Genomic DNA, 22,802 nt, shown 5'->3' with positions numbered 1-22,802 from the left:
GGATAATGAAATTGGAGGAGCAGACAGTGACACACGACAAATGAAAAATAACAAAAAAATTATATATCATTAATGATTTAGGTTTTTTATATTAGGTGTGGACCACAAAATAAGCCCAATTTTATATTAATATGGAATCTGATTTAGTCAACTTTCAATTGACTTCGATTTTTGGCTAAATATAAGTACAATTTTTTTTTTCCAAAATTCCAGTGGGGGCCAGTGCCCCCATTGGCCCCCAGGTGGATCCATGCATGCCTATACACATGTGTTAGCCAGTCTTCGAGAATGCGGCATCGATGTTCAGCTTCCATGGTGTGATACTCGGTGGGGACCACGGGTTGCTCTCTGTTGTTCCTATTGGGTGCTTGGTTGGCTGATTGAATAGCTCAAAATCATCCAAAAGGGTCACCGCACGGCTGAAGGACTGTGTGAAGTCGCCTCGATGGTCCCCGTGCAAGATCTTGTTCCTCTGGTTTCATATATCCGATAAAAGGATGGCAATGAGGCAAATCTCTGTGTGCTTGCCCATCGCCTCGACGAAGACATCAATGAGTTGTTTGTGTGGGTTTAGCTCTCTCAAGTCCTCAAAAGGGGAGCTCAGCCAAGCGGGTTCAACAACGGGAAAAAAACAGAGTGTACGCGAAAGTGTCGATCGTATACTCACAACACTGGTAGTTTTCAGTTATGGGTATATATGTTCTCTCACTAAATTCCCACGGGTTGGTGTTATATTTTGACATGCTCACTACATGAACACCTTGATCTTGAGAGGGATTTTCAGCGTCCATATCCTGCTCCAGATATTATGTGACCACAGTGAATAAGGGCCAGCTTCGAAGTGATCCTCGCGTGACTCCATCACCTTATGATATCCGCTCTTGATAGTGTAATACCCCTCTTATCGAGGTACCATATGGTAGCATCCCTCTGCTGATTATTTGGCCTCGCCATAGAGAGGATCTGATCCACTTTAAAAGGCAAGAAAGAGTCCCGTATCAGATTCATGTTCCACTCCTAATTTGGAAGTATAAGCTTGCTAACCTTTGCCTGAGAATCAAGGTTGCAAGGAGACTAAACATAAATCTCGAGGGAAGTGGAATCCAGTGATCACCATAGATTGAGACATCTTCTCTGATCCCGATACGTTATCTCCATCCCCTATCTAGCAGCTCTCGCCCCCAGAGTAAGCTCATCCTGTTGTCAATGGTGCCCACAAAAAGAGTTGTAGCCTTTACTTTCGTACATTTGATGTAATAAAGTCTGACGAAGACTCTTGCTTGTAATTTCTTATTCATTAATAAAAAGTTGAAACGTTCATTCATTCTTCCTTGTCTATTTGAAGCTTTATGACAAAACATTAGTCTTTAGTCCATAAACAAACTTAACAACTTACGAAGAGACAAATGTAGATTTGCATGAACAAACTCTTCGTAGTTTGCTTAAAACGATATATTCGCAATCTAAGGGTCAAAAGACTATTGACCTCAGTACGATTGTTAGGAGAATCTATGATGTCTGGTTATGGGGCATTGAGAGTTGGAGACTCTATAGTTCTTCTAGGTATCTTCCGAAGATACTGAATTCACCAGTGCACTTCTAGAGACAAAATAAGAATAAACCATTTAACCTCTTATGTCTCGAAGTCACTACGTATGAATTGCATCGTGCTTACCTTAATCCTGAAATGAGACATGCCATTTCACAGCTTACGTATTCTCATTTGAGAAAGTCAGAGTTCGGACTCACTATATGATTCTGAACATGGCCTATTGGTGAAGTACTAAGTTGTGAGAATGTCATGAGTAACTTTGTGAAGTTCTCATAGATATGGACTTCATGTACAAGATTGCTGAAATGCAATGTATATCACCTCATGCTTTGTTCCTTGGAATGTGAATAAATGAACTGGCCAGTGTCCAAATTGAGTCTTGACTCTTTTGGATGAAACAATGTGACTTGTTAGCTCCTCGTCAATACATTGTTTCTAACTTATTCACAAGCGACAAATGAGTTGATGAAATAACAGCTAGAAGGGTAAAATGGTAATTTTGTAAATCTCGACTAGCTGATGATATTCATGAAGGGTAAACATTGATAATATTTTGTGGATCCACTCATTACAATTAGGTTGAATTCTTGAGTAGAAAATAAATTCATTTGAACCGAGAGATTTTCAGTGTCAACTCTTTAATGGAGTCAGTTGAGACATTAAGCTAAACTTGGAAAAGGTTTGTGAACTTTTGAGTCCAAGTATTTAGCTCAAGCCTTGTTCATTTTGATCCATGAGGTCACTGTCACAAATCACATCGAGTAGGAATAGTTAAACTAGAAGCTAAGTCAAAACAAGAACGAGACAAGTTTTACGAAAATTGTCAAAAGGGTATTTTTGTCTTTTTGGACATAGGATGAAATGAATGTCAATAAATTTTTTGACAAGGTCATTTGATGACTTAAGACCACTCGGCCAAAATTGATTTAATTGGGCCTTGTGGATTAATTTCATTTCATAAGAATTTTATTGAAAAATCTTAATGGGCATTTTTCATGTTGTCATGAACAAATGAAGAAGCTTCTAAAAGCTCCTTCTAGAGAGCATTGGCCGCCCAACATAAAGAAAGAAAGGGAGATTATTTTATGCATAAATGTATTTAGATACTTGCCAAAAGAAAAAGATGAAACAAATTTCCTATACAAGGCAATGTGAATTTCGGCCAAGTAAGTCAAGGGATAAGCAAATAAAAGAGGAAACAAATCCAATGGTATGCATGGATCCTCTTGGCCGTGTGAAATAAGTGGGAAATGAGGGAATATTTACTAATGAATATGTGATATTCTATAGAAGAGCAAACTACCTTATTGAAGGTAAAACCTCTCCTATAAATAGAGCCCTCATTCTTCACATTTCATTCATCCAAAGTTTAAGAGATTGAAAGCCTCTCTCTCTCTAGAACTTGGCCGATCCTCTCTCTCTCTCTAGTTATTTTTCGGTTTTTTATTTTGGCACCTAGGTCCTCATTTGACCTAGCGTTTTTAGCTCTTCGACTTTGAGACTTGTTCTCGAGTCGTCGTGTTTAAAAGTGCCCACTCACTAATTCCTTTTCTCTCGAGTGATTCTTGTGATAGAAACTGTCGTGGTTGCTCGTGTTGCCGAGGAAGGAAGAGAGACGTGCAGCAAGGGGAGACGAACGTTGCAACTTTCCAAAAGCCTCTCAACGTTCAAGCTTCTAAAAAGGTTAGTAAATTTACAATGCTCATAATAGTTTTTATTTACGTGTACTTGCTCTTTGTCTAGGTTAGTAAAATTGTTTTACTTGTCAAATTTTTTTTTTTTAAATTTCCGCCGCTTACCCGAAGCGTTAAACTTTTTCTTAAACCCTAGATCAATTCCAACACCTCCATATATAAGAACAACCCGACTTCTCCTTTTCAATTAATATCGAACCGTGCGGATGATATTTTCCAGCCATAACTCTTGCCACCAAGGAGTTAGGAGAACGCGCTAATCGCCAGACCTGTTTTGCCATTATTGTTTGGTTGAATTCATGTAGACTCTTGAAGCCGATATATCCCTCCCCCTTGGGTTGGCACAACTTCTTCCAGGCCCGCCAATGGAGTTTTTTTATCCATTTTATCCTCTTCTTTTTTTTTTACTTTTAAATTTTTTTTCTCTTTGAGTCTCCCATATGTCAAGAAATCTGGTTTTTTTTTTTTAAAAAGAAATTCGAGCTTGTTTGACGATTTGTTGACATATATATATGTCAACAATTGACACAATTCGTTGACATATATATGTCAAAAAATAACAACACTTGAAAGTTTGATGTCAACAAATGTCAACAAATGACAACACAACACTAGAAAGTTACATGAAATGATTTGTTGACATATATATGTCAACAAATGACAACACTAGAAAGTTCGATAATTTTTTGACATAGATGTCAACAAATTACATGATTTGTTGATATAGACATCAATAAATGACATCATTTATTGAAATCTATGCAACAAATCATGTCATTTGTTGACATCTATGTCAACAAATCAACAAATTTTCTAATGTTGTTATTGGTTAAATAAAACACATCAAATAGCCCTATTAGCAAAGATCAACCATAATTTTAAGTGAAAGTGAATAACATGTGTAACATCAAATAACCTCATACAACTTATGGCTTTAACGATGTATAACTCAAATAACAATGAACAAGCTAATCGTACGCAACTCAAATGGCTTTAAACCAACAAATATTCAATCACACATCAAACAAACAAAAAAGGGTATAAGCCAAATTTACCAATTCACATACCAATCATTATCCACTATATCTCAGAAATCAACGAACTCTAAAGACAAACAATTGGCATACACAGCCAAAATGGTTCCAAAGCAATCAAAATAGAACACGAACACAAATAATATATACAGAGCAATGTTTGTCCACACTTGCAATATATATATATATATATATATATATATATGTATATCGACCTAGTATTATAAATATGAATGAAGTTTTACTGTTCATAAGAGAGCACCAATCAAATCCTATTTAAGTGTGATTATAGCCTATTAGAAGTAAGCAAGTGTTGTCAATTTATTATGTAATTGAAGCTGACTAGGACTGACAGCATCGCATGTCGTTAACTTGTAGTCTTGTAATGTGATGTATTAAAAACCAAACTTGAAGTTACATCTCCAGTATACAGCTCACCAACACTTCTTCTCCAAGTATAAGCAGTTAAGCTGCTAACATCAACGTCAACGTGGCAAACTGCATGATAGCCAACTGCCGTTATAGTATCAGTTAATTACTAAATCAACGCCACTGTCGTAAAAAAATGGAAATATTGAACCAAAAACAAAAGAAAATTACATCGCGATTTGCATTATATAAATTTTATTCTAGTTTTGATATCCTTTTCACGTTTCCTTTTTCTTCTTCTTCTTCTTCTTCTTCTCCATCTTCTCGTTACGCTCCTATTATCCGCACCTTGGCTGATTTCAATTCCAGATTTTCTCACTCCCTTGACACCGTTCAGGCTTGCTAGACGAAGATCAGGCTCCCTCGACACCGTTCGTCACGCTTGTTCTTCTTTTTCTCCGGTGTCGTTCAAGCTCGCTGGAGAAGATCTCACTGCCGAAACATCAAGGTCCACGTTCTGAGGCTTTTGAAGATTGACAGGGTAGTTATTCTCTGCGACCTTGTGCGCCAAGAGGATGTCAAATTGTCTATCAAGGTTCGTTCCTTCTTTCTATTCGCACTATGCTCGCAAGGTGTTTGATTAAATGATTAAACAAATTTCTTCGTCATATTTGTAATATATAGATATATATATATATATATATATATATATATATCTCTCTCTTTCTCTCCGATACTGACTTTATTTTCTTGACTATTCTACTTTTTCTCAACCAAACTGAAAATAATATAGCGGATCTTAGATATTCCGGAGAAAATTCACTATATTACAAGCAACGAAAAAGGCAAGTTAAAAGAGTTTCTCAGCATTTCTTATCACATCTTCACTGTGTATATTAATCCAATCATGTTGTGGTGGTTTAGTTTGTTTCATATTTATTTTTGCTAAAGTACTTGGGTACAAAAACAATTACGTGTAGACCACAAAGTACACGCTGCTCCATTTCTTGTACAGAAAACAAATCAAGAGTGTTTCCAATATATACGTCATTGTGGTTGCCTAAGTGTCGTTCATCCCAGTCACTCTGTACTTGGCGTACTTGATCATCCTTCCAGTGACCGAATGTTATCAAGGAAGGCATTGAATATTGGAGGCGTAGATTACAAGTAATTTCAAAACTCTTAATTGTATTTTATTTAATTATGTGATGTATTGGTTGTGTGGTATGGTTCTATTAGTATTTCCCACTTCTGTTGGTTGATCGTGTCAAAAGTATGGTTTAATATTGATTTTTTTTACAAAATCTTTTTCTTCTTGTCTGAGAGGTCAAATCCATTGGCTTAACAAGACATCAACTTATTTTTTTCCCATCATTGTGCTCAATCTCTCAGCGTCGACTCCCCAATCCTTCATGGGAGAGATTTACTTTGGATCAGAGATTGAATCTTCTGGAAACGACACCATCAACCTCGTCCTTGTCTTGTCCCATCTCCCTCTCTCTGCTATTTTTCCGACGGCAGCTCTCCTTCTCTGTCTTTTATCCTAACCGCAATTCTCAAGTATCTGATTTGTAGGGATTTTTTTATTTCTGTGTAAGAGAGCCCGAAAGAAAATCTGAAGATCAAAACTGAGACGGGAAGAAGATACTTACAGGTAAAGAATGATATAGGCTTAAGGTTTGAAGGGACTATCTGATTTGTAGGAATATTTAGTGTTGCTTGATTATTATTTAGTGTTGATTGATTATTATTTTGTAGGGATATTTTTATTCTTTTATTTTTTTCATCATGAATCGTATTAACCCTTATTTTTATAAAAATTCACTGTTTTACTACTTTTGTATTATGAGATTGCTAATTTTTTTACTGGGTGATTAGGTGCTTTACAGGGCAAGCTCATATTTTAAATAGAAACTAAGCTTTAACTTGCCAACTTTTTTTTTTTTTATTAAATATAGACATTATTGTACATGATAGAACTGAGAAAATCTTCAAGAAGTTTCATGTAAATGTATATTTTCATGATGATGAACTAAAATGCATATGCAATGAATGTAGTTGCACATGAGCCGAAATGGCTAGTTTCAATATAATAACCTTTACTGTCTATATTTTCAGGCTCGGCCTAAGACTCAGACAACATATTAACTATAAAACACACATAAGATAACTTCAACAAGGAAAATTGCACGACTTTTGAAGCACAATAATCATTATCAAACATCAGTTATCAACCACACATTGTTACTACTAGAATTGAGCTAATACTCTCAAATTATGGTTGATGAATAACCTGCTACCTATGGCCACTACTCAGCTGAATAAGGTAACACTTGTCCTCTCTTTACAACTTAAACCTACTAACTGAATCAACCTCTGTTACCACACCACTTGTCATCAATTTAACCTTAAATAAACTATTTCTAATTTATTTAGCAGAATTCTTCAAGAGTTATAAAACTCCACTTCTATCAACAAAAAACACAATTACTTTTTACTTCAGCAAAGAATCATGCCTTCGTCTTCAAGGTGTTATATTTCAAAAATTTAACGCCACTATAAATTACTATGTCACTGGCTGATCAACCTTTTTTTGTAGGTCATCTTCGGTGAACAACAAAGGTAAAGGTCCTGTTGATCAAAACATTCAAGAAATGAAGTTTATAGCAGACCTAATACCAAGGGAAAGGTTATGGACGTCTAAATTAACGGTATATGATCAAAACATTTCCAGTTTTATTACTAGGTGTTCGAATTAATATTTACTCATGTATATATTAAAAATATATTTGCTTTTTCTATTGAGATGGAATACTTATTTAAATGAAAAGATATACTATCTAATCTTAAGTTTTAAACCAAATGAAAAGCTTAATTATAAAACTTTAAAAATATATTTGCTTTTTCAATTGAGATAGAAATTTAAATGAAAAGATATACCATCTAATCTTTATTTTTAAACCAAATGAAAAGTTGAATTATAAGGCTTTCTCTTTGATATTAACTATAAACAGAGATGTAAATAAATCCTATAGAACATAGCATACATTCACACTACTAATTACACATTTCAGATTCTTATTAATTTCATAGCTCATAATAGCTTATCACCTCTTTACCAACTGTTAAGATTTATGTCATATTTATGTCTTTATTAACTCTTTTTTTATATAAATGATTCAGGGCAGCAAAATAGGAGGAACTCTCTTCAATGAAGACATAGAATCACTAAAGCATACTCTCCAACTAGGGAAAACATATTTGGTATCAAATGCTATAGTGGAGCGAGAGAAAATAGAATATCAACAGTTTGAAACTAATCTGCACCTAACATTCAAACAAGAAACGCACATTGAAGAAGTTGAGGAAGATAATATGTCGATGCTTGATCAAAGTTATACTTTCACGTCTTTGCAACAGTGCAAAAATAACTTCAACAATGATATAGACCTGAGTAAGCATTTCCATACATCAATTATCATAAATAATGTTTTCAAAACCAATCTCAAATTACGCTAATCTCTATTTTCACCATATCTTTCTGTTTTCCAAGATGTTGTTGGGATAGTTTTACAAATCTCAGAAAAAAAGATAAAAAATCAATCTGACTTTCAACGAGTTACACTGGTCGACGAAAGGTACGATATCAATTTACATAATTTGTTCTTTATACAACATAAGCTAATGTGAAACAAAATGAACGTTACTTTTCTCTACAGTAAAGAATATCACTTGCACTGGGATAACCATGCCACAATAGAAGGAGCTGCTATCAAGGCTATCATGGATACAAATCCAATCATAGTCGGCATAGGATTACGAACAAGGAATTTCCAAGGTATTACTTAAATCACCACACCATGTATAACATCTATAAAGTAATAATATTACTACATTTATTTGATTTTGTAGGCAACATCGTTTTATCTACAAGAACAAGCTCAATCTTCTTGAATTCAAATTTCTCAGCAACAAAGAGATTAGCATTTTGGTATATTCTTCAATATTCACATAACTATTTGACCTTCTGAAAATTATTATTCAACACTTATTTAACACTTGATTTTTTCAAAATAACTTTTTCCAGGAAAATAAACAATGCATCAACTTTACATTCATGGGTAAAACACAAAAAAAAAATATACCTTCACAGCCTCTTCCGCAGCCATTTGAAAGAGACATAATCAACCTGAGTGAATTTCTACATCTGAGCGAAAAGGTTAGCGATACTAAAATTACAATTCTTAATGTCAAACTACTTTACACTATATACTGTTCACATGAAAGTATAAACTTTGTTGCTCTTTTAATTACTTTGATGAATCATTTTAGTTACCGAAAAATGATTTCACTACACTTTGTTACAAATCCTTAGTGCTTGAGTCATTATATTTACTCTACCTTTTTTCTTTTTTAAATCTCTACTGAATTCACTATAATGTTTACTATACTGCTATATTACATGACTCATACTAAGTCATTATTAGCTCATTTTTAATACATGACTCTCATAATATGACTAATGCTTAGCTAAGATGATAAAAAAAAATTACTCATTAATGAAACAAAGATCTGTACTGCTATAATTAGATATCTACACTGAAATCTTTATTATATAACTTATGTCAACATTTTCAGGACACAAAAGTTCGAAGCAATTGGGTTAGAGCCAAACTATCCATAACAAACACCCGTCAAAGTTTCTATTACTACGTCTACAACAACTGCAAAAAAAGAACAAATTTAAAAGTAAATCGTTACTTTGACTGCTTCAACTGCAATACAAAGAAAAATTCAGTTGCCCCATGGTAAGATAAAATTCATCTGAAATTCATTCTTTCATGCACTCCATTTTTCATACACGGAAAAAATAATTTGTTTCACCTACAACTTATGGGTCCAGGTTACACTGACTGACGAACTAAACAACGACACCATCAATGCTACCTGCTTTGACTTTATTGCATGAAAGCTTTTCTCATGCAAAGCCACAGAAATATCAAAGCTTATAGAACAAGTACGTATATCAATTCTATTCAAACTACAAGTAACACATTATCTTGCGTCGCATTTTCCTCTCCCAGGGTGCAACTAACTCTGCACAAAAAGTGTTCAAATCTAAAGAAGGATGTGTGAAAGCATTTTTCCTCCAAAAAAACACAACAACAACCCCAGACCCACAATACAATATCAATCAGGTCTATGATCTTTTTGAAGTTATCGTCAATGCTGAAGAAAAAAAATAGAAAAACAGTCTAATATATTAGGTGAGGCTTCATTGACTTCAAAGAAACAGAAACTGGTCTAAGAACAAGACTTCAACTGGAGTTTGTTTTTTTGTTAATATAGTTTGATCAAGTTCAACCCACCGGAGCTTTTTGGCAACTGAAACTGCCTTTAGTTTGTTTTTGTATTGTACATATTCATTATAAGGGCATCATACAATTAGTTAAAACTTCGTTAACTATCCTCTAGGTGTGTTGTAAATTATGGTTTTGGTATTATCTGTATTAGAACTTTTGTTTCAAGTACTGTAAGTATTGATGGTATATATATGTTAGCTAGTATCAGTGTGCTCGTTTTGGTATTGTCTGTATCATTAGAACTTTTGTTTCAAGTACTGTAAGTATTGATGGTATATATATGTTACTTAATATCAGTTTACTCTTTTACCCTTTTATTTCGTTGCTTGCCAAACTAATTTCTTATCCCCACGTGCGAAGCACGTTTTACACGTAGTATATATATACAGAGCAATGTTCCATGCGACATTTTTTTTAGCAATGAGAGTGCAAGCGGAGGTCAGATCGTGAGGCAGTGGATTGATACGGTCTTGACGGCGTTCGTGGTATGGGTGGCACTGTGATAGTTTTTTTTTTTAATAAAATTCCACGGCGGCCATGGTCTCCGACCCATAGGCATCTTAGAGTTGACGAGAGACTCGAGGGAATTGGAGTTGACGAAAGACCCAAGGACGACTCTGATTCTCGGTTGGAAAGTGTTGCCATCAGCGTCATCACCCTTGTGGAGCTTCCAGTTGAAACCATTCTCTCCGGAAACCGCTCTTCACCCTCACCGAAACCCTAGCCTCCACGATCGACCTCCGACACTTCTCCGTCTTTCTCGACGCGGTGTCGCACTGGTCGGTGATTTTGGACGTGCAGGCTCGGAAGACATTTTTCCAGGCGGCGGCGTCGCAGAACGCGAGGATGAATGGACCGGAGGAGGAGGACCGAGAAAGAAATAAGAGATTGAAAGAGAGAGAATGAGAGAACAAAGAAGAGATGTGAGACTTAATTTGGAAATAAAACAAAAAGGAAAACAAAGGTAAAAGAATATTTGCATACTTGGTCGATTAGTAGATTTGTCCAAATTATGATTTTAGTGGAAAATGGGAAATGGATTATCAAATAGTAGTAGAATGATCAATTTCTCTATAAACATTTTTTTTTTTTTTTTTTTCATATAAGAGCCCAATTAAGTTAAGCCCAAATACAGAGATACTAGAGAGTGGGTGGTTTGTAGCAAGACACGTTTTTTTTTTTTTTTTTTGCTAAATCTGACACGGGGTGTTGTTATTGTTGCTTAGTTTGACCTGAGAAAGTTAGGTGTGCACATTATAATACCAGAAAATTCACTGTATTTTTATGCTTTGATTTTCTATATATACCTTATATTTAAAGAATACATACATTGTTAGTCTTGACCTAGTTGCATTTATCACCACCATTGGTGAGTATAACTAGTCTTCGAAGTATTATCCTAAACTATCACTAGTGTTAGTCTTCACTTTTATACAAGTATTTTTTATACGTCAGTAATATAGTACTATAAAATCATAACTGCCATTGTTTATCTTTATATTATAATAGGCCTAGTTTATGTTATTGAATATTGGGCAACAATTTACATTCTATATATGCACACTATCAAAATATTTTCTAGAATCTTTGTTTGAATACTAAATCAAGCTCATATAATTTAGTAATATGCTGTATAGCGTTTTTCTATTTTTCTTATCCGATATTCTCGTTGACCTTTTGACCTGGTCACATGAATGATGATAAAACTTGTAAGATTTAGTAAGTGATCTTATTGCAGAATAAAATTTTAAAAAATTAAACAAGTGATCCACCCTTGAAAAAATAAAAAAGATAAAGAAGGATAACGATCATGCTGTTAATTAAAGTAAATTTGTTTTTCACTTACTGGTATAGACAATGATAGTTTTAGAGATTTTATGATATATTAAGATATTCTATATTAAATAATCAGCAGATGTAATTCATTTAGCTAAATAATAGTCATCGTTATGTAAATAGTTAAATACCAACTGATTCATAACTTATTATCATTATATAATAAAAGGAAAAATGGTACAAAATACCAATTTGAAGCAAATTGATTAACAAAATAAGCAAGGTTTCAAATTTTCAGCAAAGTAAACAAAATTAAGTTGTCAAATAATTTTTGACAACAATATTAAATTTTTTTTTATCAATTATTATAAGCAATCTATCACTTTCAAAAATATTAATCATAATACTTTTCTGCACATTTTAACTATTTTTCTAATCTTAGATAAATCTTGACTATTTTGTAAATCCTTAATTTTAAATCGGCTATTTAGCCAAATTACCCCACACAAATTTTTTATTTTTTATTTTACCCATATATTATAGAAATGTTAAGATCTAGTTCAAAGTTCTATAAATTTTAACTACTAAATTCATTAAAAAAAAATTCCTTATATTTAGCCCAATAATGGTTATATGCTAACGTGATTTTATAACTATCTATAACTGACTAACCTTAATCTAAACCAACCCACAAACCATAACCAATATAATGACATGAATTTAATATCTGATCAGATACTTTTTTTCCGCCTTAAAAAAGTGTGCAAAAATAAAGGTGAGGAATAAATGACAATACAGTTTCTTTCTTATTTTATTAATGTTGCACAATAATTTGATGAAACATGTATATTATGGCATTTGGCGTCACCTACCACATGACCATACCAGTTGAATAAAAACAAAAAAACTCTTTATTTCACTTGTAATTTTTCTAGAGAGAGAGACTAGTTCAGTTACTCGTCGTCGGAACTTAGCTCTCCCGAACGACGTCGTTTTTTCCAAAAGAGATTATTGAGTTAAAACTTGAAATAAATAGTAAGAAATCCGGTAAAAGAAAATCACGGATTTCCATGCAAATAAACTCAATCTCATCTCTTGTCAGTATTCGAATGAAATAAAAAAAGGAAATTAAGAAACACAAAAACAGAACGAAGAGCTTCGTAAGGAACGACAATGGAGGAGAAAGAGTGGCGCGAGTATGAGCAGAGAGTCGTGGATGCTGTGAAATGGTGCGAAGAGAGGAATGAAGGTCCTTTGGTCTGGTCCACGGTGGTCGGAAGGTTGGCCACGGCGGTTCCGAGTCCGGAGCTAGGTCAGGTTCTGGTCTCGCACCTCTGTTTCGACCACAATCGACCTCCGCTATGGAAGTTCATCGAGAAATCGCTCTCTTCGGGTCTCCTTTTCCCTATCCATGTCCTCTCTCTTCTCTTCGCCAGGTTTTTTTTTTCTTCCTTCTCGTTAATTATCCGTTTCTGGTTGAATTGATTATTCACATTGATTTTTCTTCCATTTCGCTTTGGAAATTCCGAAATGAGAGAAAGAGACAAACGCTTTCTCGTGTTCGTGATGTTACAATGGCGATTTTTTTTCCTTTATATTTTCTCCGATTTCTTTTCTTTCTAAATTCCTTTTTATTTTGACGTTCGTCAATGATAACTTGATATTCCTCGTAATTTGTTTTGTTCGTTGAAACGAGAAAAAAAAAACGACGTTTCCTATGCCTTTCTGTAATTCTGGTTATGATATTATCATCAATGGCCGTTGTTAATTCTGTCCACAATAGGTATTTTGATGATGCTGAAATGTGAAAAAGATGGTTCATTTAACCTATTAAGATTATCATAGTAATTAGCTATAAGGCTGAAGTTAATCATTGTTGAAAAAGGGAATTTTTTAATCATCCTTTTCTTTTAAATCAATTATGCAGAGATGATGATTTATTGCTCTATTTAAATATATATAGTCAAAGTAGTGAATCTTCGTGTTCATACTCCGACTTAGTGTATGCTTTTTTTTTCTTTTTTTTTTTGCAGGGTAGTTCCCAATCGAAGCTCTCAATCAAAGGCATATACTGTTTATCTTGAACTGCTAAGCCGATATGCTCTTTCTTTTGAGTCTATGCCACAAGATGTCTCCAAAGAAAAGTTAGTGTCATGCTTTATTCTTTTGCTAATTTGGTTTGGATTTTATAAACATTTTCAAGTTCATAATCTCTCTTGTTTTTTGTTGCCTGGCTGTCATTAGGATATGTTATTGCCGTTTCTGTTGGACAGTGAATAGCTTAATGCATTTGATAGGCTTTAGAGTTCTATGCTACTACATTTTCATGATCATTTGCATTATAGGTTTGGATATTAGGACTCTCTACATTCTGGCATTGTCTATATATTAATCAACGTGGAGGAGTTTAGTTTGGGCTGCGATTTACTAGCAAAAATTGCTGCACTGAAAGCATAACTCAAAAGTTGTAACTTATCAAGTGAAACTGGTTCTGCTTCATGACAGGATAATAGAAGATATTGAATGTGCACTTAAGCTCTCTCAATTATATGATGTCACTACTCGTACCTTGGAGCTTAGTCACGCCTTTGTCTTATTCTTGTTCCGTGTTATCGATGGATTGATCGATGTCATTTTAGATGATTGGGGATTGGTGAAGACGTCTTCAGACAGGTCAAGGTTAGCATTTGGAACTACTGATCATACTGATATGGACGTAGATTCCACTGAAAAGCGTGATTTGGAGAATAAGGATAATGTTGTGGGGTTGAGAATCAAAAAATCTCTCAAGGCAATCGAGGTGTTGGGAAAACTAACAGAGAGCAAAAAAGCTGTGCTTCTGCTTCGGCTTGTTCGCATCAATATGTAAACCTACCTCTTCTTTCCTCTTTTAGCTCTGTGTCTTTGACTTATCTTCCATTTTATTCATATTACTTTTCATATAGCGTAGCTTTCATTTTATTAACTTTGTCCATTGTTCTACTCTCTCTTTTTCAACAGGCCTGGAAATTTTGATGGTCTCCAGTCTAAACTTCAGCTTCTTAAAGCCTATTGGTTGTCATCCTCAGACTTGAAGCCTGGAACACAATTGTTTGCTGAGTTTTATGCCAACATCCAAAGAGTTGTGGGTTTTCAGCGCCAGTTAGACAAGCGCCATCTAATGGGGATGCTAATTGAAAATGGATTAAGAAAACCATTCTCTCTCTGCAATTTCAGATCTGATTTTTCTGCTTGCTGGATTGCTTTTGATATATATTTGGAGAATGCATTGGATGGAAAACAGCTGCCGATAAAAGCTGTTGTTGACGTGCTCGCTGGTAAAAGCTTGAAGTGATAAATTTATCTTTTTTGTGCAATTTAGTTAACGAGACACTAGGCCCGGAAAACTAATACATTTTTTTTCCTTGATGGTAACTGCAGAATCAGTTAAAACGCTCCAAATTATTAACCAGGCAACATGGCAAGAAACCTTTCTCGCCCTTTGGCTTTCAGCTCTTCGTCTCGTTCAACGAGTTGAGACCATGCCTTATATTTACTTTCCCAGCTAAGATAAGGAATAAACTGAATTAATATTTGTTTTCTATAAAAAAAATTACTGATTTTCAGGAACGCGATCCCCTTGAAGGCCCGATCCCGCACCTTGAAACCCGTCTTTGTATCCTTTTGTCTGTAATACCTTTGTCAATTGCGAAACTTTTGAACATGGAGATGCAATTGAACTCCAATCTGCCGGTAACAACAGTGTCTGGGAACGATACTGGATATGGACATGATATTAGTGTGAAAGCAAGGTTTCCAAGGAAACATGGATTGGTTTTGGCCCTCCAGGTTCTTGGACAGTTTTCCAGCCTCGTATGCCCTCCCGAGTCTGTTGTTGATGCAGCAAACACTGCAGCTACAAAAGCTGCCCGATTTATTCGTAGTTCGAGAAATGAAGACCGTGGTGCAGATTTTGATCATTATGATCAGGGTTTTATCAAGGCCGGTATGTTTAGAAGTTTAAAGTTCCCAATGGTCTTTGGGCGTGTTTGCCATTTTGGAATTAAAAAAAAGGAGGAACATTACTACATGAGTGCTATCTGTCTTTTCGTTGTTTTCCTTGTAACTAAAATTCTCTGATACTAACAATGCTTAACGGTTACAATTACAAATACACTTCACAAGATAATGCTTCTATTTTTATTTTTTTTGTAACTTTCCTCCCTTATTGTGGATACGACAGCTGTGACTTACCAGGTTATTGGAACTTCTGGACTTCAATAGTATTCCTTAAATTTTAATCAGTACACATGCCTCAAGTTTTTACATATAACTGGGTCTTGCATTAATATCTATCAACTTAAATATTTATCTTTCAGGTGGAAACATGATACACCTCGTTGTGGAGGCTTGCATAGCAAGAAATCTCATAGACACATCGGCATATTTCTGGCCAGATTATGTACCAGCATCAGCATTCTCACCATCAGAGAAAACACCTGTAAAATCTCCCTGGTTGGTATTTCTAGAAGGAGCACCATTGAGTGGTCATTTAGTCAACTCACTTATCTCAACTCCTGCCCCGAGGTATATTGAGGATTTTCAACTTCTGTTTGATAATAAGAAATTTACGCCTTCCTGATTTTTGTGTGCTCTCATTTTCAAGTTTAGTGGAGGTAGAGAAGTTATATAATATTGCACTAAATGGGTCCGAGGAGGAAAAGCCAGTAGCTGCAAAGATTCTTTGTGGTGCGTCTTTAAAAAGTGGATGGAACATTCAGGTATAGTTTTGTGGTAGATCATTTGGCCTTTCATGATAATCGACCTACTGCCTTTCCAGAGAGAATTTTATCTTTATTGTTGAAAGCTAGGATGAAACATAATTGATTTGTCTGGAAAGAGGATTTAGTATTCCCTGTGAGCTTGTGGCCCTCGAGAGACCTTATAACATATGACAATGTGTTGAATCCTTTGGTAGGAACATGTGGTGCGCTTTGTGGTCAAGCTTCTTTGTCCTCCTGCACCGCCCAATTACAGTGAGTCAAGAAGTCATCTGGTTGACTATATGCCAATGCTTAGTGTTATCCTATATCGAGCGTCCTCTATCGATATGGTTCACATACTCTCTTTGCATGGTGCGGTAAGCAAAAAGTCTATTTTCTTTTATGCATATGGGCTGGGTTTGGAAAATACGTCTCAGCGCACGTTTATTTGGTGATGTAAGATGATGCAATTGTCTGTGTTAGAATCTGAAACTTGGGCTGTCGGCTCAAACATTTTCTTTACGTACAGGTCCCTGAAGTTGCTGCTTCATTAATGCCACTTTGTGAGGTGTTTGGGTCGCTAGAACCTGCAATACAGAACAAGTCTACAAAGAGGGACGAACCCTCTATTTACATGGTTTATTCTTTAGCATTTCTCTTCCTCCTTCGTCTGTGGAAGTTCTACAGGCCTCCTATTGAGCAATGCATTACGGAGTACGCAAGAATTAATGGAGTTGAACTCAATTTGGAGTATCTTTTGGTGTTGCATAATAGTCGTTCCATATTCCTGAATGGTGAAAAAGACTCTGATAAGGCTGTGTACATCGATTCCTTCCCAAATTTACGATCATGGTACTTGCAAAATAAATCTTGTGTGTCATCACCGCTCTCCGGCCTCTCCACCGAAAAACCAGCCTATCAAGTCGCTAATACGATCTTGAACATGATTTATTCGAAAGTGACTACGAGCGGAACTACTTCTTCATTATCATCCGGTAGTAGCTCACCTATAAATATGGGAGATGATGTCTTTAAGCAGACCCTGCATTTTCCTGCATGGCAGGTGTTAGAAGCCATGCCTTTCGTACTTGATGCACTTTTAGCCGCTTGCTCCTATCAGAGGATTTCCTCTCGAAACATGATAACAGGTTAATTTCTATGGGTAAAAAAATAATAATATAAATATTAGAAATACTATAGAGGAAAGAAATACTTTTAGAGTGATGCTTAGCCATTTAGTAGAGTTCCAGGTCTCTTGAAATACACATGTATCGTCTTTTGTCCATTTTTAAATTTATTTTCTATGGATTTCGAATATTGCAATCATTTTTCCTCCTCTACGATTACTTGCCTTTCAAGCTTCTTTTTCTGTTCCGAGGCTTATTTGTCTTCTCTTGATCTTGAATGAGTGCAGGGCTAAGAGACCTCGTTGACTATCTACCAGCGACTCTCGCAGTAATCATCAGTTACTTTTCCGCGGAAGTCACTCGAGGTATATGGAAACCAGTCCCAATGAATGGAATAGAGTGGCCAAGTCCAGCGCCTGTCCTTAAACAAGTTGAATCCGAAATTAAAGCGATACTTGCTGCTTCTGGGGTTGATATGCCAAGCTGCCTTCCAAGCTTTTCTTCGGGTACATATTTCCATTCTCCTAATTTTTTTGCCCTCATCATACATACCTTGTATGGTTTGTATTCTGCTTCTTTTCTTGCTCGGCCACATGTATCTCAATTCCACTCTCATCGTGGTTTGGATGTCATGCAATGGTCCTGATGCTTTTTATCACAAACAAATGCTACGTTGTTATTTCATTATAGACAATCTTAGCACAATGAGAAAAAGGAAAGAAGAAAGAAAAAAAGATTCTTCGTCTAAAATCCCAAGTTCAGAGCATCAAACGTGCCAAAGCTTTAGCTAACTGCTTTTGAATGAATGCCTCGCAGATGGTCCCGAAATAACGCTCCCGTTGCCCATGGCCGTCCTTGTGAGCCTAACCATAACCTTCAAGCTGGATAAGAACCTCGAGTACATCCACGCTGTGGCGGGCCCGGCTCTCGAGAACTGCGCCTCGGGCTGCCCGTGGCCCGGCATGGCCGTCGTGAGCTGCCTCTGGGCCCAAAAAGTCCGCCGATGGCACGACTTCATCGTCGTCTCTTCTTCCCGATCCGTCTTCCGCCACAGCAAGGAGGCCGTGGGCCAGCTCCTCCGCAGCTGCTTCTCCGCCTACCTCGGCCCCGTCGTCCAATCCCCCGCCGCCACCTCACGCCTTTCCAAGAAGCGCGGCGTGGACGGCCTCCTCGGCCACGTCATCTCGTCCTCGGTCTCCCCCGGGTTCCTCTACCTCCGATCGTGCCGGACCATCCAGAACGTGGTCCTCTACGTGAACGACGCGATCGTACACCTCGTCGCCGAGTATGCCCGGGCGGGTTTGGGCCCGATGGGCTCGTTGTGCCTGACCACGGCGAGGCTGAGAGAGGCCGCGGCCCTCGGATCGAGCCTGGTCTGCATCTCCGGGGGTTTCAGGCTGGTTCAAGAGCTATACACGCAGACGATCCCGACGTGGCTTCTCTCTCCGGGAAGAAGCGGCGGAGGAGGAGCCATGGAGGGCTACGCGGTGGCTTGCCTGGCCTTCCACTCGGGCTGCCTCATGTGGGGCCTACAGGAGAAGCTTCCCAAGTGCAAACAGATCAAGAGGCTGAGGATTCTCGGGGTCCACGTGAATTTCTTGGGGCAGATGTTGGAGGGGAAAGCGGTCGGGTCGAACACGGCCGCGTGGAAGGCGTACGTGTGTTGCTTTGTGGGTCAGATGGTGAAGTTCGCTCCCGGCTGGATCCCCGACCTCAGGCAGGAGACGCTGAGGGCCGTGGCGACTGGGCTCAAAGGGTGGCGAGAGTACGACCTCGCCCTCTCGCTCATCGAAAAGGGCGGGATCGAGGCTATGGGTCCCGCCGCCGAATTGGCCAACATCATTGGTGGCCGAGGTTTGAATCGATGATCTCTCTTATTTACAAAATGTTGTCGTTCTTTATGCTGTTGTTGATATAAGGTTGGGTTTAGACTTAAGTTAGGGTTTTTTTATTTTTATTTTTATTTGTGTATCTTCTATTACCGGAGTTTTTACTCCGAATAATACTTGATTTAAGTCGCTACCACAAGCCTTGATCGTATTTATACTTCAATGGTTTGTTTGTGTATCCGTTTATTTTCCTCAAGTAAGTACATTCTGTGTTTGGATCTGCTAGGAAATTTTGAAATATACCCATGTGATGAAGGATAGTGCTACGGCTCGAATACTGCTCGTGATTAATTGTTGGGTAGTTACTGAACACAAAATCTTTACCTGTGTTCTAAAGTAAAACATGTAAACCAGAAATCACTTTTAGGGATGCATTTTCCTTTGCCTTAGTCAGAGCCCGAGTTTTTGTTTTTGTTTTTGTTTTTTATTTTTGATAATACCAGTCTGAGCAAAATGTGTCTAAATTCGGAGCAATCAGTAACAGTAAAGGGACATTTGTATTATATACACGGATTCGTTGTGTTAAAAGTTCTATTTGGAGTATCTACAAACTGTTGTTTTACTGGAAAGAAAGAAAAAAAAAGCAACTGAGCATTGAGAAAGACATTATGAGAAAGAAAGCAAGACAGATGAATTTCATTCCTGTGGTGAGGATTTAGCCTTCCAAGGCTTGATTATCTGAAAAGAGCAGAGCAAACTTGCATCCACATTCATCAGAGCCCCTGCATTATTGAACTCTCCGCAGTAGTTTGGCGCCGAGAATATCGTCACCAATTGTCTGTCCGCAAAGAATTCGTACCCGTCTTCCACCACCTGCCATTTTCAGGTAAACGTTATAATCATCACAGACATCTATGATCTATCTGATTCCTTAGGAGTGTCTGCGATATAATATATGTATACGTATATGGTTTGAACATAGTGAGCCCGTGTATTTATGGAATGGTTAGCTCGATAGTAAGCATCCCAAAACATGTGGAGATGAATTCGAGTCAAATAAAAAAAATGCCTGTATTTGAAGTTTTGAGAAAATATGTACTTTAAAATAGTAAAACACAATAAAATGACTTCTATTGCTACTTCCAATTTAGACATGTTCTCACTCTTTCGAAATCTTAGTTGCCCAATTTCTGAATCTATGAACTATGTCTGAATTTTGTAGATACAACAATTTCAATGATTGTGCAATAATAAAAAAAAAAAAAAAAAAAAAAAAGTCGATTTGTTATGTTTTCATGGTAATCATGTCGATTTCAACACATAAATATATTTTACGGATCGAACCTGGTGGGCCCGGCAGACGAGGTCGAGGTGGTGTTTGTTGAGGAAGTCGGCGACCCTGTCTGGTCCAAAGGTGTAGGAGACGCCGCGGTCATTGTCGGCCCAACCTCTGATGTCTCTATCCGGGTCGGCCCACAGGAGATCGCACAAGAGGCCCTGATCGGGGACGTCGATGGGCCGCTCGATGGCCCGGATCTGATCGAGCGTGTGGAGGTCCGGGGAGAGGCCACCGTGCATGCAGAGGATCTTGCCGTCGATCAGGGCGGCCACGGGGAGGCAGTTGAAGCAGTCGGTGTAGAGCTTCCATAGTCGGACGCTGAACCTTCGCTTGCACTCGTCGTAGAAGCCGTAGATTCTGTTGATCGAAGCACACTCGTGGTTTCCCCGGAGGAGGAAGAAATTTTCAGGGTACTTCACTTTGTAAGCCAAGAGGAGGCAAATCGTCTCGATGCTTTGCTTTCCTCGGTCCACGTAGTCCCCGAGGAACACGTAGTTCGATTCCGGCGGGAAACCGCCGTATTCGAATACTCGTAGGAGGTCCGGAAATTGGCCGTGTATGTCTCCTTAAAATTTCGAGATGAGAACAAATTATGAGTTCAATTTCTGCTACTACTACGTGGAAATTCCACGTAGATAACTGCACATGATTCACCGATGTTTTCATTTCGTGGAAATGTCGACGAGAATTTCACACACACACACACACACACACACACACACATATATATATATATATATATATATATATATATATATAATATAAAAAAAAACTAAATTCCGATTTGAAAATTTCGTTCCAAGTTTGCAAAATTTTGCAGGTTTTCAGCAGCATGTCCATACAATTGCAATATTTGCAAAAAAAATTCCCATAATTTGAATTTTCAGTAACTTTTCATCGGATTCTTCACATTTTACCAAAAATCAGATTTTTTATTTTTTTATTTTTTTGTTTTAGTGATGAAAGGCTTTTGGTGGTCGGAGGGGGACCGCAAACCGGCTTACCGTCACAGCATTTTATTCCTTGCATTTTATGAATATATAATTGCCTTTGTTAAAAAAAAAAAAAAAAAAAAAAAAAAAAAAAAAAAAACACCATGTTCATAATTTTGCAATTATTTTGGAGACCCAAATGAAAATTGAATTAAAATGAAATATTCAAAATTTATTAATATTATGAGAATGGTGGTAAAGGAAATGTACCACATATGTTAATTGGAGCTTCTAGCTCAAGGAGATTAGGCTGGCTGAGGAAAACCTCTTTGGCTTTGGTACAAAGCTGTCGGATTTCTGGTTCTATAAGCTGGATTTTTTTGCCTCTGTTCTTCTTTCCTTGTAACAATCTTTCTATGAAACCATCCAATCCTTCCATGCCAAAAAACCACACCCCTAGAATATATGATATAAAACTTAATCACCTTTTTTTAAGGTGCAAAATTAGTGTCTTTATCGCCACTAATTTAGAAGGGCATGTAGTTTCCCCTATCTTGGATCAAAATGACACAAAAGATTATGATAAGATAGAGAAATTGGACACAGAAACACAAGAATTATGCAAGGCAATGGATGTAATTGAGGGAAAGACGATAGTGACTTGATTGACTTTTTGGGATTTTTGATAATTCCCCATCCAATAACCACTTCGGATTTGTTTTTATTTCAAAAAAAATTTGATGGCTACAAATTACAATGGTAACATTCAACAATATGCCAACTAAAATTCTAGAGGAATCACCAACCATAGGAATCTCCGAGTTTATTGGCCTTATGACGTGAAAACAGTTTTTGCTCTTCAACTCTTACCTTTTCCTCTCTGTTTTTAAAACGCCTTCGTTCCTCTTAGGCCATTTTACTTGTTATTATACATTATATAAATATATATATATATATATTTATATATATATATATATTATATATATATATATATTATATAAATAAAAGGGCTGCTAGGTTTTAGAGGCATACAATATCAAGGTCC

General features: G+C 36.8%; 2 protein-coding genes across 2 annotated transcripts; one reads left to right on the top strand and one right to left on the bottom strand.

Annotated features, from left to right (window-relative positions):
- The first annotated feature begins 12,770 nt into the window (after positions 1 to 12,770).
- Positions 12,771 to 19,812, top strand: LOC149405195 (mediator of RNA polymerase II transcription subunit 33A-like). Its single transcript, XM_089606935.1, has 12 exons — positions 12,771 to 13,224; positions 13,822 to 13,932; positions 14,294 to 14,653; positions 14,789 to 15,105; positions 15,209 to 15,300; positions 15,395 to 15,773; positions 16,147 to 16,354; positions 16,434 to 16,548; positions 16,746 to 16,907; positions 17,060 to 17,678; positions 17,945 to 18,163; positions 18,474 to 19,812. Exons 1-12 carry the CDS (start codon positions 12,962 to 12,964, stop codon positions 19,523 to 19,525), a joined length of 3,897 nt encoding a protein of 1,298 aa, XP_089463061.1. The 5' UTR covers positions 12,771 to 12,961; the 3' UTR covers positions 19,526 to 19,812.
- LOC149405194 (serine/threonine-protein phosphatase PP1-like) lies at positions 19,796 to 22,293 on the bottom strand. The gene is made up of 3 exons (XM_089606936.1): positions 22,028 to 22,293; positions 20,831 to 21,390; positions 19,796 to 20,359 (listed from the first exon to the last, which is right to left on the bottom strand). Exons 1-3 carry the CDS (start codon positions 22,194 to 22,196, stop codon positions 20,183 to 20,185), a joined length of 906 nt encoding a protein of 301 aa, XP_089463062.1. The 5' UTR covers positions 22,197 to 22,293; the 3' UTR covers positions 19,796 to 20,182.
- Between the last annotated feature and the right edge of the window lie 509 nt (positions 22,294 to 22,802).

The sequence above is a fragment of the Urtica dioica genome, chromosome 2 (genome assembly GCF_054948205.1).
Source record: "Urtica dioica subsp. dioica isolate 48M chromosome 2, U.dioica_male_clone48M_v1_H2, whole genome shotgun sequence".
Taxonomy (NCBI): Eukaryota; Viridiplantae; Streptophyta; class Magnoliopsida; order Rosales; family Urticaceae; genus Urtica; species Urtica dioica.
The sequence above is the reverse complement of the archived record's forward strand: the minus strand, read 5'-3'. Positions and strand labels throughout refer to the sequence as shown.